This window comes from Zeus faber (assembly GCF_960531495.2).
Source record: "Zeus faber genome assembly, chromosome: 2".
In the NCBI taxonomy this organism is placed as follows: Eukaryota; Metazoa; Chordata; class Actinopteri; order Zeiformes; family Zeidae; genus Zeus; species Zeus faber.
The window spans coordinates 24,464,518-24,481,508 of NC_137189.1; the positions used below are offsets into that span (position 1 = coordinate 24,464,518).

The window sequence follows — 16,991 nt, forward strand, 5'->3', positions numbered from 1 at the left end:
CCGGCCACCATCTTTTTTTTTTTCTTCCACCTTTGAGCGACCCTCGACCTCTGAACCCCGATTTGATTACACGGAGCCCGCTGATTGGACAGCGATCCCCGGAAGTGAACGCACATCAGCAATATAAAATACCTCCACCTGGTGGCGAAAGCCGGGTCCGCATCAGCAACAGAAGTGTTTCATCGCGGCAGGTCAAGGGTGTACGTTTTGTTTTTTTTCCATGTTCATAAAACACGTTACGAAAACATATGACAATGTCGCCACCGAAGGATAAATCTTTGCAATTTAAAAGCCTCAAATACTTCTCGTGGATTGACGTGCCTCTGCTTTTTTTTTCCTGTCAGATGGACGACTACATTCTTTCTGAACAATGATGTTGTATGACATGCAGTATATTCGTTTTCCTATGCCTGTGAATGTTGCTGAACTTTGCCTCCGGTTGCATTGTACAATTTATTCCGCACAAAGTGCATGCCCTCAGTGGGATAAAAACATGTGTGTGTGGTGAATAAAGAGAACAGACAGAGGAGACAACATAAATGTCAAATCGATGTCCAAATGAATCCTCTTTTATTTTTTGTTTCTTCTTTATGTTGTGCTCATGCTTTCTGACAACTATTAACGTTTATAAAGCGGTTTGCAAATGAAAAAAAAGATCATTTAAATTAGATAATAGAAAAATCCGGATTTTAAAATATTGATATAACGAATTGCCTTTCTGATATCCATGATCGGTACTGGTGACGTCAACCATTCCACATTCTTGAGATCACAATTACGATTCTGCTGGGAGGGCAATGGGAAACTCAGTTCTTGATATAAAATGGATTGTTTTTGATGTCAACAATGTGTTTTTTCCTTCTATCAAAGTGTAGATCTTGAACGACTTCAATCAGAAATGCAGCTAGTTTGAAAGGGTGAATATGCTCCAACGGCTTTCCATTGGCCCGCCACCGACATTTGCCGACTCCTATTTTACTATTCCAGGATTATAGTTCGTTTCTAAGACCGTTTACCTATACGACTATCGAATATGAATTATTTGTTTTCTTATATTGTTGTTTTTTATGTGTTTTTCCTTTTATCGGGGGATTAACCGGGTGGTCCGCGTCGAACGACCGTCCCGCTCTGTGATCTATTGCTTTTTTTTGCAGACGAGGAAACTCACACGACGCAGGAAAAGCAATCGACAGCGGAGCGGGGTGCTCGTCTGCTCAGTTTTAGATTTCCTGGTTGGGCAAGGCCGCTCGAGCTGTGCCATTTCTTTAATGTATGTTGCTCGGACAGCGTCTTGTAACGGTTAACGGCAAACTTTTAAGCACGAAGAGACTGATTGTAATGTTCTAGGCCATTTGTCGTTATCTCCGAGGCGTAAATCCTTTAGGTTAGCTCGCAAGCTAGGCTTGACGTCCGTAGTCAGAAATGTCTGTTTCGGCCGGCTGCGGCTCACCGTCGACCCGGGGCACTGCCCTAGTCGGCCCCGGTCCAGGAATGTCGATGTTCCGTTGGCTGGAGGTGTTGGAGAAGGAGTTCGACAAGGCATTCGTGGACGTCGATCTACTGCTGGGCGAAATCGACCCGGACCAGGCCGATATAACCTACGAGGGGCGCCAGAAAATGACCAGCCTGAGCTCATGTTTTGCTCAGCTCTGCCACAAAGCCCAGACAATTTTCCAGCTAAACCACAAACTAGAGGTATGGAAGGTGTACGTGGTGTATTTATTTTGTTTGTGTACTATTCTGGTATGAATCACGCATTTCAACCCACCCCTGCCACAGTTGGTTTTGTGTTTGTTTGCATGTCGCTTGCGCTGCATTGTTTTTACTCTAACCGGAAGTCATTTCGTGCTTGGTGCACATCTGGGCAGAATAGAACCAAGAGATGGAGTCTCTGAAAGCAGGTTGGGGCCAGTCAATGGCACAGGCATGTTCTTCCGGCGAAATGGCAAGTTTCCCACCACTTACACTCGCTGGTACTCAAAATGTGTACCATAAACAATAGTTACGGATTTTCATCATTGTCTATCTGCCACGATTTTTAAATGGGAGACCCACTACCAATATTTGTGTGTATTATCGATTAAGCTTGTTTGTCTTAAGACACTCATGTTAGCAGTGGCATTTATTTGGTTGGGGCTATATCCATGTCAGTTAAGGGAATAAAAGGTGGCTCTGACAAGATGGGTCCATGTTGTTTTGGTGTGCAAGAAGTTGCATTAATGCTCCTTATCCCAGCATCATGTAATATTGAACGTGATAGTGCATAATATTTCATGTTAATCCTTGGGTTTTTTTTTTTACCTAATATGTGATGCTATTGATTGATTAATGTTATTAATGCAACTGTCATTGGGTATAGGAGGGGTTCTCCAAGTGTTCAAATTGTAATGGAGGTGAATTCAGATTGTATTCAGTCTGCTCTATCAAGCACTTTGAACAAGCCAAATAAAGATAAACTTTATTAATTCCCAAGGGAAAATTCAGGAAAATACAGCCATAATTGAACTGCAGGACATAATATGTACCAATGGCAGCACCAGTTTACGGATGCTGTCGGTTTGTTTTAGCCCGTTAATAATGTATTATAATGTAAAAACTTAAGGATTCCCTGATACTCAATGCGGTATTGGCAGTACTGTTGTAGGGCTGGCTTATTTAGTGAATATTTTAGATCCACTTGTGATGATTTTCTTTGGAGATACAAAAGTATGCAACATTGCAAATGTCGTGGTCAATTTAGTCTCCTGTAGAATCAGAATCAGGGTTTATTTACCAGGTATGCCAAAAGTATATACAAGGAATCTGACTCTGGTATTCGCTCTCAGTATGTTCAGACTAGGCTTGCAACCCCGAGTATGACAGAGTTAGAGTAAACAGGATATGATGACCGCTTATGATGAGAACAAACCAGTTATTGAGAGTGAAGCAGGGGAGTGTAATTTAGTCAGTCAGTAAATGTAGTGCCTATAATAAACTCACTGTTAGATGGAGATGGTTTGATTTTCCATGATGCTGTCATTGTGAACAGTGTTTGCAGACGTGTTTGTGCAAACACTTATTTTGTGCACATCCCATTGCACTTAATGAAGGCTGTTTGGGCTAGCTTTCACATAGGAAGCTGTGCGCACTGCGCTCGCCACTTGGTGGGGGGCAGGTGCAGAGCTGGGGCGCTCAATGTGGCGCACTAATGCAGCCTTTTGGTATCTAGGTGTATGGCAGGGTTGTAGTCGGGGGGTTACTAGTTTATATCTTAATGAAATAAACAAATTATCGATTGGAATGAAAATTGGACTGTCACTTAAGGAATAACAGGAATATAGCTAATGGTATACACTTATGGTTATAGCACACACTAAGGAAATAAAATACATCTAAATCTTTCTCTATGAGATTGTATTATATATTGCTACATTACCATCACAAGATTTGCTCTGAGTGAGGTGGGGAGACCCTCTGCCCCACCTCTCCTCTCCGCTCCAGCTTTTGAACACAGTAAACTGCATATACGCCGTTTAAATTCTCAGATTTTTCCTGGCGGATATAAAACAAAAACGTCTGTCATCAATGTCACTACTCTGCGCAAAAGGTCCGCTTTGCTCGGGGCAGATCCTGCGTATCCCATATCTGAGAAATCGCAGTGTTCTGAAACAATATTGATATGTGCTGTTTACAATTCATTGGTGTATCTAAATATGAATTGCAAATGGTGATGCATATATGACAGAATTTTAGATGTAGAGGACTCTCCTTTCGTTAGGTGTGAGTCGTGTCTTGTAGGCCACAAATGTACTGCCTGGGAGCATTTTCAAGATGTTGCCCAAGGAAGGTAAAGCCAGAAAGGTAGACTGTGATAATGACCTCTGTATATGCTCCCTCCCAGGCTCAGCTGGTGGATCTCCGCTCGGAGCTGACAGACGTGCAAGCGGAGCGGTCCGTGGTGGAGCGAGAAGTTCATGACCAGCTTCTTCAGCTCCATGCTCTCCAACTGCAGCTTCATGTCAAGCAGGGGCAGAGTGAGGATTCTGACTCCATTAAAGACAGACTGGTAGGTCAGCGAGAGTTGGGCGATGACCGCATCCTTGTTTATTTGATGTTATTTTATTTTATTAATTTAATCTATTTATTTATTTTATGTATTTATTGATTGATTGCTTTTGTTAAATCTCCTTGCCATCCTCTTTCTTTAATACAATAACATATTTACAGAATATAGAAATATTTGGTTGTAATTAACATAGAACATCTTAATAGGTAGAACTTAATCTTAAAAGTCCCCATTAAAAGAAAACCGAATTTTCAGTCTATTTACCAATTTTGATGTGCACTCAATTTATACCTATTAACACTTATGTTCTAGAAATCCACCAAAAAAATATATATATTTTAGTGTTTTTAGAGATGAGTTATTTCCTAGATTATATTGAGTGAGATTGAAAAGATATGATTGGTTTTCTTGCACTAGATTGAAACCATCCAATACCATGTCAATGTCCACATTCTGTAAAAAAAAAAATTGCTATTATTATTGTTTAATGTTTTTATTAATAAGTTAAGTTTAAAGACATTCTGAATGTTTCACTGCTTCCATTTTTAAACGTGCATATAAAACAACATACAATACCCAAACAAAATGTCTAAGTGAGATAAAATAAAATAGTCTTAAAAAATAGCCATTATTGTTGCAAGTCAGCTTGAACCTTTACATTTAAAAATATGACAAAGCTTAGAACTTTGCAGAAATCATGATCAAGATAGGACCGCTACTAACTTGATCATGATTTCTGCACAGTCCTAGTATACCCAAGTATATTAAGGCTGTGTATCGGCTAGAATGTTTCAATACAATATGTATCACAATACAGGAGTTGCAATTTAACATCAGTACATTAGGATACTCACAATGAGCCTCATTCACCAACAGTGAGAGATCTGTGCTTAAATCGTGTGTATGCACATTCTAAGCAGAAATTTGGGATACAATATTTTCTTACTTGAATTTGTGCTTACTTTAGGAGAAAACAGCTCCGAGCCAGTCGTACACCTAATTCACAAAGACGTCTGAGTTCTGGAAAAAGATATTGCCGAAATGTAACTAAATGTAATTGGCATATTACAACCACAAATAGCAAGCTTTTGTAAATATTCGATATTACACAATATAAAATACAAAAATAAACAATACTATGAACAATAATAAGACAACGATTATTTTTCTTCTTTGCATTTTGCGTCTTTTTTTTTTTCTTTATTTTTTTACATTTTTTATGTGTTTTTATAACTAGGATCCTTATATTAACTTATGTGTGTTACTGGGTAGGGCTAAGAGATACTGCATACCATTGATTGGTCAATCAAATTGGCCTGTCTTTCATCAGGCATTTTTCTTTGTCTCTTCTTTCTTCTACTCTAACGCAATATCATCCGCTCACTTTCTGCATTTCTGGCATAATTTATCAACTATGGGCTCCACAAGACCTCTGAAGGTGTCCTGTGGTATCTGGCACCAAGATGTTAGCAGCAGATCCTTTAAGTCCTGGAAGTTGTGAGGTGGGTCCTCCATGGATCAGGCTTGTTGTTTCAGCATATCCCACAGATGCTTGATTGGATCAGACCCTAACCCCGGCCATCTACATGATGTAGAAAAAAATGTGATTCATCAGACCAGGCCACCTTCTGCCATTGCTCCACAGTTTATTTCTGACGCTCACATGCCCATTGTAGGCGCTTTTGGTGGTGGACAGGGGTCAGCATGGCCACTCTGACCGGTCTATGGCTGTGCAGCCCAGTACGCAGTAAGCTGTGATGCACTGTGTGTTTTGACACCTTTCTATCATAGAAGCATTAACTTTTTCACCAATTAATGGTACAGTAGCTCTTCTGTGGGATCGGACCAGACGGGCTAGACTTTGCTTCCCACGTGCATCAATGAGCCTTGGGCATCATGACCCTGTCGCCAGTTCACCAGTTGACCTTCCTTGGACCACTTTTGGTAGGTTACTGGGGATGACCCCCTTTGCCCCCAGAATAGCCGGACTTCTTCATGGCAAGTTGCTGGAAACATTCCTTAGAGATCCTGTTCCAACTTGACATGACAGCGTCACACAGGTGCTGCAGATTTGTCGGCTGCACGTCCAAGCTGCCAATCTCCTGTTCGACTACATGGATCAAGATCTGGTGATTGTGGAGGCCATTGGAGTACACTGACTGAACTCCTGTTCATGGAACCAGCTTGAGACGCCAATATTGGCATTTTAAACAATGCTCAATTTGTATGAAGGGGCCTATTGTGTGTCAAGAAAACATTCCCCACATCATTACATAACCAGCAGCAGCCTGAACCTTTGATACAAGGCAGGATGGACTTATTTGATTAATGCCAAATTCTGACGACTGCATGTTGCAGCACAAATAGAGATAAGGCAGACCAGGCAGCGTTTTTCCATCATTCTTTTTCGCCCACAGAACTGCCGTTCACTGGATGCTTTTCCTTGTTTTTGCTTTGCACCGTTCTCTGAGAACTCTAGAGTTTGCAGTTTCTGAAATACTCCGAACCACACCAATCAGTCATGCCACAGTCAAAGTCTCTTGGATCACCTTTCTTCCCCATTCTGAGGTTTGGTCTAAGCAACAACTGAACTCCTAACCATGTCTGCATCCTAAAATGCATCAAGTTGCTACCACAACATTGGCTGATGAGATATATGCATTAAAATGCAGGTGTACAAGTGGAACTAATATAGTGGCCACTGAGTATATATTGAAGATTAGAGGTAAAGTTACATCTACAGGCACGTCATATGCCAGAGTGGAAATGATTTTGATTACATAAAAATGTCCTTCATCCATCACCCCGAGCTGAATAAACAGTTTATAAACAGCAAACGGGGTGTTCTCTTACTCTATTGAAGAATAACCAGCATACTCGTGATACAAAGCCCACAATATGATGGCATCACGGCTGCATATTAACGGCCTTGAGCTAACACTAAATGCAAAGCTACACAGGGAAGTCGAGAGAAGTACACCTTCCAATATCTCAAAAGCTCCATTATTTAAGCGATGCATCTTGCGTGTTCATGAGAAGTAAAAACATGAAAACACAGTCTTTGTTGTTTTAAATGCAACTACATTCAGAACTATTAGCGTTTTTATAGATGGACTTTTCTAGATTAACAGCATTGTTTGCATTTCACTGGCTATATAAAGATTTTTTTTTTTTTTCTCTCTCCTGGTCAAATGGTAATAACCTCAGCTTTACAGCTGTCTCTGCTTGCTTGATTTCATTTACTCTGATCTCTCACTTTTCTCTTGCTCTTCTCTTGCTTTTCTTTTTCAATTGAAGCCCCTGCCCACAGCGGAAGAAATGGTAAGTGTGTATTTGGAATATGTGTATATCCACCCTTTGTTTGCAGTGAAGTAGGAACAAGCATGTCTGTAGAACTGTGACACTAGCACGATAGCAGCCTTAAATTCAAGTAGATTAATAGTAGTCTGATGCCACATTAATCTACAGCACTGCTTCCCATATACAGTGCTGTGAAAGATCAGTTTTTTGTGTGCGTTTATTTGTTTGTTTCATACAATGGAGACTTCTGAGTTGGCGCCAAGGTTCTGAATTGCTAGAAGAGTGATTGTGGACCTCACCATCCTAGTGAAAACAAGTAGCTTTCAGCTCTCCAGGGTCATTTCCAGTATGCCAGACAGGTTTTGCTCCAGGCCTAATAAAATGCAACAGCATTTTTAAGGGTTTATTTAATTTCTTTTTACTTTGCATATTCAATACTTGCATAAGGACTAATCAATTTAATGGACGCTTGCATGCCTGACATGAAATTGTCCTGTAAAACGGAGAAACATCTCCCAAAGTTCTTAGCACTCGTCTGTAGAGTACAGTATTACTAGATGCTGTTTTACCTGTTAGCTGCAGAACGTAGCCACTGAAAACTCAAAACCATTCAAAGAAATAAATACAAATAAACCAAAATGTTGGTATTTTTATAACAAATTATGTTATGCACCTTTTTAATAATAAAACTTAACCAAAAGCCTTTTATCTAGCAAAATTTATCCTCATAGAAGTCAATGCAGAGGTTTCAATCCTCAAATCCAAACTTCTGTTTAGTGCGGTTTTACCACCAGCAGGGTCCATCGTTTTTTTGGGGGATCTGCTTGGAGAGTTGAGAATGTCAGTATTTTGAAAGCTCTTTTTTAAAATTTACTTTTTGGGATTGCACTTCTATCTTTTTTTCTGATTTGGTCCCAGTAGTTAGAACTTTCCGATACCAAGTGAGTTAGATGTGGGCAAATTTGTTTGTACCCTTCAACGAAAAAATAAGAACCCACAATTCTCTCTGAAAGAACATGAAACTCACAAAAGTAATTGGCATCCATCATTGTTTATTCCATATTTAATAGAAATCAGACTTTGCTTTTGATTTTTGATTCAACAGAATATTTTACATAAAAAAACAAATGAAAGTGGCCTGGACAAAAATGATGGGACAACCTAATTGTTGCACAACCTTTAGCGGCAATCACTGCAATCAAAAAATTCTGTAGCTCTCAATGAGACATGTGCACCTATCAACAGGTTGTTTGGCCCACTCTTCCAGAGCAAACTGCTCGAGCTGTGTCAGGTTTGAAGGGTGCCTTCTCCAGACTGCATGTTTCAGCTCTTTCCATAGATGTTCGATAGGATTCCGATTGGGGCTCATAGAAGGCCACTTCAGAATAGTCCAATGTTTTGTTCCTATCCATTATCGGGTGCTTTTTGCTGTGTGTTTTGGGTCATTAACTTGTTGGAGGACCCATGACGTGCAACTCAGACGGAGCTTTCTGACACTGGGCAGTACGTTTCGCTCCAGAATGCCTTGATAGTCTTGAGATTTCATTGTGCCCTGCACAGATTCAAGGCACCCCGTGCCAGACGCAGCAAAGCAGCCCCGAACATAACCAAGCCTCCTCCATGTTTCACAGTAGCTATGGTCTTTTCCTTGAAAGCTTCATTTTTTCGTCTGTGAACATAGAGCTGACATTCTCCCAGAAGCATTGTGGCTTGTCAATATGCATTTTAGCAAATTCCAGTCTGGCTTTTTTATGTTTTTCTTTCAAAAGTGGAGTCCTTCTGGGTCTTCTTCCATGGAGCCCACTGTCACTCAAAAAGCGAGGGATGGTGCAATCAGACACTGATGTACCTTGACCTTGGAGTTCAGCTTGTACCTCTTCAGAGGTTGTTCTTGGCTCTTTTTCCACCATTCGTACTTTCCTTCTGTTCAATCTGGGGTCGATTTTCCTCTTGCGGCCGCGTCCAGGGAGGTTGGCTACAGACCTTCAACTTCTTAGTAATATTTGCAACTGTAGTCACAGGAACATAGTGGCGATAGTGGCGCCGCCCCTAGCGGTCGCCTGCGCCGGCGCTCCGGTTACTTTCTTACTCTTTAGTATTTTTTTCCTTTTTTTATCACGATGTTCGCCAGAAAAACATCAACAATTAACTCATACGACCGCGATGCACTCATGGATATAAAAATTTCCCTAAACGAACAACTTTGGGACTTTTTATCCGTGGGAGCAGAGTGGCCGACGGAAATCCTACGCGGGAACACTCGCAACAACAACAAAAATGGAGTCGCTGTTCCACGAGCCGGCCCACGGAGGAAGCACCGAGGTAAACGAGGCGGCATTCGGGTCAGAATGAGGACGCAACCTTACCGTCCACCTCTGCCAAGCATCCTTCTTGCTAACGTCCAGTCCCTGGAGAACAAGATGGATGAACTTCGAGCGAGGATTCAATTCCAGCGTGACACGAGGAACTGTTGCGTCCTCTGCCTGACGGAAACATGGCTGACCCCACTGGTGCCGGATGAAGCCATACGTCCAGCCGAGGCCTTCTCCGTGTTCCGCGGCGACAGAACGGGAGAGTCGGGGAAATCCAAAGGTGGAGGCGTCTGCCTAATGGTAAACAACCGCTGGTGTAACGCCAACAACACCAAATTCCTCTCCCACTCCTGCTCGCCGAACCTGGAACAGCTGACCATACTATGCCGTCCATTTTATCTCCCCCGGGAATTCAGCACGGTCATCATTACAGCCGTTTATATCCCACCGCAAGCGGACACCGACGCAGCTCTGTCGGTTCTGTACGATGTGTTGTGCGGATTTCAGAACAGACATCCCGACGCGGCTGTGGTGGTGACTGGGGACTTTAACAGGGCCAACCTTAAAAAAGTTCTGCCGAATTTCCACCAACACATCACGTGTGCCACCAGGGGAGACAGAACTCTGGACCATTGTTACACTCCTTACAAGAACGGATACAAGCCCGCGTCGCTTCCTGCTTTCGGGAAATCAGATCACGCCGCGATCTCGCTGCTTCCTGTTTACAGGCCTCTGATCGCGCGGGATCTGGTGATGACGAGGGAAGTGAAGCGGTGGACGGACCAATCAGAGGCTGCGCTTCAGGACGCTCTGACTGACGTAGACTGGGACGTGTTCCAAGCGAGTTCAAGTGACGTCAGCGAGTTTACGGAGGTTGTAGTGAGTTTTGTGGCTACGCTCGCGGATGAAATCGTTCCCACGGTGAAAGTTCGGATATTTCCAAACCAGAAACCGTGGGTTGATAAATCCATCCGCTGCGCTCTGAATGCGCGCACGGCCGCTTACAACGACGGACTTGTATCTGGCAACATGGACAATTACAAAGCGGCGTCGTACAATCTGCGGAGGGCGGTGAGGGACGCTAAACGGACGTACAGAGACACCGTGGAGCTGCAGATGGAGCGGGGGGACACAAGACGCTTGTGGGAGGGGCTGCGAACAATAACAAACTACAAGAGCAGCTCCTCCCCAGCCACGAGTGTGGACGCCTCCCTGGCCAACCAACTGAACTCCTTTTATGCGCGGTTCGAGTCTGGCAGCAGCACCGCTAGCTCGCCGGCTAATTGGAGCTACACCGCTGGGGACGAGCGCGCACTCTCAGTGTCCGTGCACGAGGTCAGGAGGGCTTTGATGCGGGTGAACACCAGGAAAGCTGCGGGCCCAGATGGCATATCTGGACGAGTACTGAAGACCTGTGCTAACCAGCTAGCTCCGGTGTTCACCACAATATTAAACATCTCCCTGGCTGAATCAGTGGTCCCATCCTGTTTCAAGAGGTCCACCGTCGTTCCTGTCCCGAAGATCGCCTCTCCAACCTGCCTGAATGACTACCGTCCGGTGGCCCTCACCTCGGTGGTCATGAAGTGTTTCGAGAGGCTGATTAAGGATTACATCTGCGCCTCCCTCCCCCGCACCTTGGACCCGTTGCAGTTCGCGTACCGGCAGAACAGATCCACGGATGACGCGGTCTCCCAGGTACTGCACACCACGCTCACGCACCTGGATGGCCAGAAGGGGGCCTATGTGAGAATGCTGTTCATTGATTATAGTTCAGCTTTCAACACCATAGTTCCCACCAGACTGGCTGTCAAGTTGTTGGAGCTAGGATTGAATGCTCCGCTGTGCACCTGGATCCTGGACTTCCTCACAGGCCGCCCCCAGGTGGTCAAGGTGGGGAAGTACATGTCAAGCTCCCTCACCCTGAATACAGGATCCCCCCAGGGCTGCGTCCTCAGCCCCCTACTGTACTCCCTGTACACACATGACTGTGTGGCCAGGTCCAGCTCCAACACCATCATCAAGTTTGCTGACGACACCGTGGTCGTGGGCCTGATCACCGACTGCGATGAGAAGGCCTACCGCGAGGAGGTGGCTGACCTGTCACTCTGGTGCCAGGACAACAGCCTCCACCTGAACGTCAGCAAAACCAAGGAGCTGATTGTGGACTTTAGGCGTGGATCACAATCGAGGACGCACGCGCCCTTGTGGATTAATGGGACTTCTGTCGATAGGGTGAGCAGCTTCAGATATCTGGGAGTCCACATCACAGAGGACTTAACATGGACTGTTCATACAGACACTCTGGCGAGAAAGGCGAGGCAGCGTCTCTACCACCTCAGGCAGCTGAGGAAATTCCGGGTCTCGGTGAGGATCCTCAAGTCCTTCTACTCTGGAGCAGTGGAGAGCATCCTGACAGGCAACATCACTGCCTGGTTTGGGAACTGTACTGCCCAGGACAGGCGGGCCCTGCAGAGGGTGGTGCGTTCAGCTGAACGTACCACTGGAACTACCCTCCCCCCCTTGCAGGAGTTATACACCAGGAGGTGTAGTAGCAGAGCCCGTAGGATCATGAAGGATCCTCATCACCCCAACAACGGACTGTTCCAGCTGCTGCGGTCAGGCAAGCGCCTCCGCAGTCACGCAGCGAGAACAGAGAGACTGAGACGGAGTTTCTTCCCTCAAGCCATCAGAACTGTCAACGCTGACCTCACCAGGGGTCCTAACTGAGCCATGCACTAGGCTCCACTACCTACTGTACTGTATGTAGCATACTGTACCGCATACTGTATCACTGTTCAGGGTTGTTCGTGATGCCGTATTGCTGCGCCGTACTGTTGTATACTGTGCTGTATTATCCCAAACACTACCTCACACTATTCACATTCACATGCCACTTTAATTCACATGCCACTTTAAATGCACATATCTGTATATACATAGCCATATTCCTTCAACCTATTCCATTTTATTTCAATTTATTTTTTATTGTATTTTATTCTATATATTTTTTATCTTATTCTATAAGTATTCCACTTACTGTATTACGTTTTAGGAGTCAGTTAGTCGGTCTATTAGAAAGGAATGTTCTACTTTTTATTTTATTTTATTTTTGTACTTTTTCCTAGGACTTATTGTGTGCTATCACCGGGTGCGTTGCATTACATTTCACTGCATATATGTATGGAAGTATGTATATGTATGTGACAAATAAAAATCTTGAATCTTGAATCTTGAATCTTGAAGCTGCTTGGAGATGGTCTTATAACCTTTACCTTAAACATGCTTGTCCAATATCTTCTTTCTGATCTCCTCAGACAACTCTCTCCTTTGCTTTCTCTCGTCCATGTTCAGTGTGGTGCACACGATGATACCAAACAGCAGAGTGACTACTTTTCTCCATTTAAATAGGCTGAATGACTGATTATAAGATTGAAGACGTGTGATACCAATTAGAGAAAACAGTTGGTTTGAAATATCACTATAATCCAATTATTTATAATCTTTTCTAAGGGGTACCAACAAATCTGTCCAGGCCATTTTAGAATATAATTGATCTCTTTAGCAATAATTGATCTCTTTTCACAGTTTCTTTGCTTTACTCTATGACATACCAAAGGCATGCAGGTATACATGAGAAAATTGCTTTTAATTTCCAGTTTCCAGTTGCAATTATAGATCGCTGACTTCAACTATGGAGTGAAATGGAAAGTGGGGCTCTCTGTTTCAATGGGTTCTAGTGTGTTTGTGTCTTTTGTTGAGCAAGAACTCATGTCATATCAGTTATCAGGCCATTTTGAGAGAACAAGAGCGCAGTTTTTGAACTTCAAATCTCCACCATTTCACTCGATCTAAATCCCTCCTGCATGCGCGCTCGGAGCCAGTGCCCCCTGTTTTGAATTGTGTTCTCTCAACTTTACAGAAATGTTTTTTATCATTAACAAATGAGTTTGTTGTCAGGAGCGGGAGCTGGAGACCAGCAGAAAGGAGAAACTGCGAGAGGTGAAGCTGGAGGCTGAGGTGCGACTCCATAAGAAGGAGAACGAGGCCCTCCGCAGGCACATTGCTGTACTGCAGGCTGAAGTGTACGGGGCGAGACTGGCTGCAAAGTATCTGGACAAGGAACTGGCTGGGAGGTAGCACTGCTTCAAAGATTAAAGCTCATAAATATATATATATTTTTTTGTAATACTCATTTTCATCAGTTTAGTCATTTTGTAATAATAATCTTAATTTATGTATGTCATTATAATATGGTGTATAATTGAAATTCTAAGCAACAATTACTGGGGTCCAGCTTCGTGACAAGCCACTCAAACATATGCTTAGGTGTGCAAGTCTTGACCAACATCGAAACTGAAGTCGGTGAGATGACTAGAATAGTCCAGATAAATTGGATAACGTTATGAGAAAATGTAATTAATTTTAGATTTCTTCATTGACGTACAAAGGAACACGACCTATTTGTGGAAGCTGTCAGGTGGCATCCTCAGCAGGGAATTTTGTCTGCGAGATCCAATTTCATATAGTCAGTTCCTCACAGGCTCCTTGATCCATCGCACAGGGTGCAGCAGATCCAGCTCCTTGGCCGTGACATGAAGGGCCCAGCTCACGATAAGCTGTGGAACCAGCTCGAGGCAGAGATCCACCTTCACCGCCACAAGACCGTCATCAGAGCCTGCAGGGGGCGTAATGACCCAAAGAAACCTCTTGCCTCCCCTGTGGGGCATGTAAGTATTCCCACTTCGGGCTCCAACCGGGTCTGACTTTTTATCAAGCAAAATGCAGTCTAGTGTTCGCGTTTGTTTATTTCAACTTTACAAGTCAACCAACACTGCTCACTTGATTTTGTAGGCAAACAATGACATTTACTTGATCATATATTTGGTTCCTTTATCTTAATAGTTGTGTTCACCAAAAGGGCCCCCACCCAGCTCAATGTCGAGGGGCCTTTGGAATCGTTTTCCTCCTTAATGACACATAATGTCACAAAAGTGTGAGGGCAAATATATGTTTGTCAGTGGTACAGTGTAAATAAACCACTTGGATTGATTTTAGCAGTTTTCATGTGGAATCATTCATGTTTCAGTCAATCCAACGACCATATACCATATAAACTGTACCTTCCATTGTAAAATGGAAAAAAAATAAATAAGTACCGTTACATTCAGACTTACGACCGGCTCTCTGATCAGTCGGTATTGTACCTCAGTGTCGAGCATCTCATCGCTCATCACCGTTCTCAGTCTCGTTCCCGCAGTCGCTCAGTATTCACTACTCTAGCGTCACTAGCATTCGCAATCTCCAACACTGAAATAACAGTAAGGGGGCGGGTCCTCGCTTAACGACCTGGTCGTAGGAACGGAACTCTTCGTGAAGTTGGGAGCCCCTGTAAATACCAACACTGTAAAAACTGTGCGAACTGCTGTTCGTTAAAAAACATAATCCAATGCGTTTGAGCCACAGTTAAGGGTTGATTGCAGCCACAAGGAGGCAAGATCCACATATAGTTTATTTTAAAGGGTGATTCAATACCTACATATAATAATAAAAATATGAATAATTCATAAAGAGGTTATTCTGGGACCCTAAATGGGTCTATTCTTCGGAAAAGGTGGCTCCTTCATCAATCGGCCCGTCAATTGCATTCGCATTAATATAAAGAAAATCTTATTTTGTTATTAATGCAAAAGCTATTGACTGATAGCTCCAAGGCATACTGTATGTTGCCGCGGTAACTTAGCCGCCATCTTATCTAGCGGGAAAACAAGCGGGATCCCACTTATACCGGAATATAGCCTTGCTTAAAGTGTAAGCGAGACTTGGCGCATACGCCCCGAGGTGAAAATGACAAAACCTTAATTCTCCCTCTTTTCCTTCTGCTTTTAGGAGCAAGACCTGCTGAAGAAGACCCAGGGAGTTGGTCCCATCAGGAAGGTGGTGCTTACTAAAGAGGACCACGAGGGGCTGGGCATCTCTATCACGGTGACGTCTGTCTCTATTCATTATGTTGATTCCTAGCAAAGAGGGTGGAATAATACTCGGGCCACCCGTCAGTCGACTGAGTCGTGCTTCTAGTCGAGCAGTCGTGTCTGCAATAACAGGATAAAACAGATTGAAGCTCACAAAATGCACAGGAACTACATTTCAATGGGGAACTATAAATAAGGGGAATCATGCGCCCCAATCGCCGTGCCCCATTCCACCAAATAAAACAACTAAACACAGTGTGGGGGCGGGGCACGGAGGAACAGGGCACGACTCGTTAAGATTATCAGGGTTTTCAGGGTTTGCAAAGGGATGTGTAACCTTTAGCTTCACATTATAGAACTTTAATCGAATGAATTCTTTGTCCATATGAGGACAGTGAAGCTCACAGCAGAGAGGTCTGGGTTCAGTTCAGTTCTGTTCATGCAGCAGCGTTCTGGTCAAGTCAAGTGCTCCTTCAAAAGAAGCTGAGGAGGAAATCGAGAGCCATTGTCTGACCAAGATGATCTCAAATACTAGATAAGTGCAGTGTGCTCGCTGACCTACGAGGCATCGAGAGTTTCCCAGTGATCACCTTTTTAAACAGGCAGTTTGCGTGTGTGTGTCCAGGGTGGGAAGGAACACGGCGTCCCCATCCTGATCTCGGAGATCCACCCTGGGCAGCCGGCTGAGCGCTGCGCAGGCCTCCACGTGGGAGACGCCATTCTGGCCGTGAATAACATCAACCTCCGAGACACCAAACACAAGGAAGCAGTCACCATATTATCACAGCAGGTAGACGGGGACGCACGCACGCACGCACACACACACACACACACGTCCCAGAATATCTAGATATCTCATATCTAGAGGAATGCGTTCCTTGATGCTGTGAATGTGTCTCGCCGCTCAGAGAGGAGAGATCGAGTTCGAAGTCGTGTACGTGGCTCCGGAGGTGGACAGCGACGACGAGAACGTGGAGTACGAGGACGAGAGCGGCCACCGCTACCGCCTGTACCTGGATGAGCTGGAGGAGGGCAACGCAGCAACAAACGGCAACAACGGACACACCGACCCGGCGTCGCTACAGGGTACCGTCACAGCAACTCTCTGTACGCTGACACAGCGTCCCGCCGCCACATCCCTCTAAAGCCGCATCATCCGCATTAGAATGAAGCCTGACATTTACATCTGGTAGCAACGTCCATCTTCAGTGTCTCAGTCCACACTGAGCTGCGTTTTGAGTTCAGCTGTGGCCGCTGTTGTCCAATAACGAAAACCGATTTGCGCCCACGCAGTTGCGGCAATGTGGGTTGAAATGGGATCAGATATCGATCGGTGCGTCTCGGGTATATTTACACCTCCATTTT

The 16,991-nt window shown here is 44.2% G+C and overlaps 1 protein-coding gene across 2 annotated transcripts in view; it reads left to right on the top strand.

The window, feature by feature from the left end:
- Positions 1-1,193: 1,193 nt before the first annotated feature.
- gopc (golgi-associated PDZ and coiled-coil motif containing) overlaps positions 1,194-16,991 on the top strand; it is an 18,840-nt gene continuing 3,042 nt past the window's right edge. Inside the window, exons 1-8 of one of the 2 annotated variants that reach the window (XM_080019439.1) lie at positions 1,194-1,695; positions 3,881-4,045; positions 7,343-7,366; positions 13,615-13,790; positions 14,219-14,384; positions 15,544-15,639; positions 16,252-16,416; positions 16,535-16,712. In XM_080019439.1, coding sequence (XP_079875565.1) covers positions 1,423-1,695; positions 3,881-4,045; positions 7,343-7,366; positions 13,615-13,790; positions 14,219-14,384; positions 15,544-15,639; positions 16,252-16,416; positions 16,535-16,712 — 1,243 coding nt within the window. In that variant the 5' untranslated portion in view covers positions 1,194-1,422. The remainder of the gene's footprint in view (positions 1,696-3,880; positions 4,046-7,342; positions 7,367-13,614; positions 13,791-14,218; positions 14,385-15,543; positions 15,640-16,251; positions 16,417-16,534; positions 16,713-16,991) is intronic. The other variant, XM_080019440.1, reaches the window with a different exon arrangement.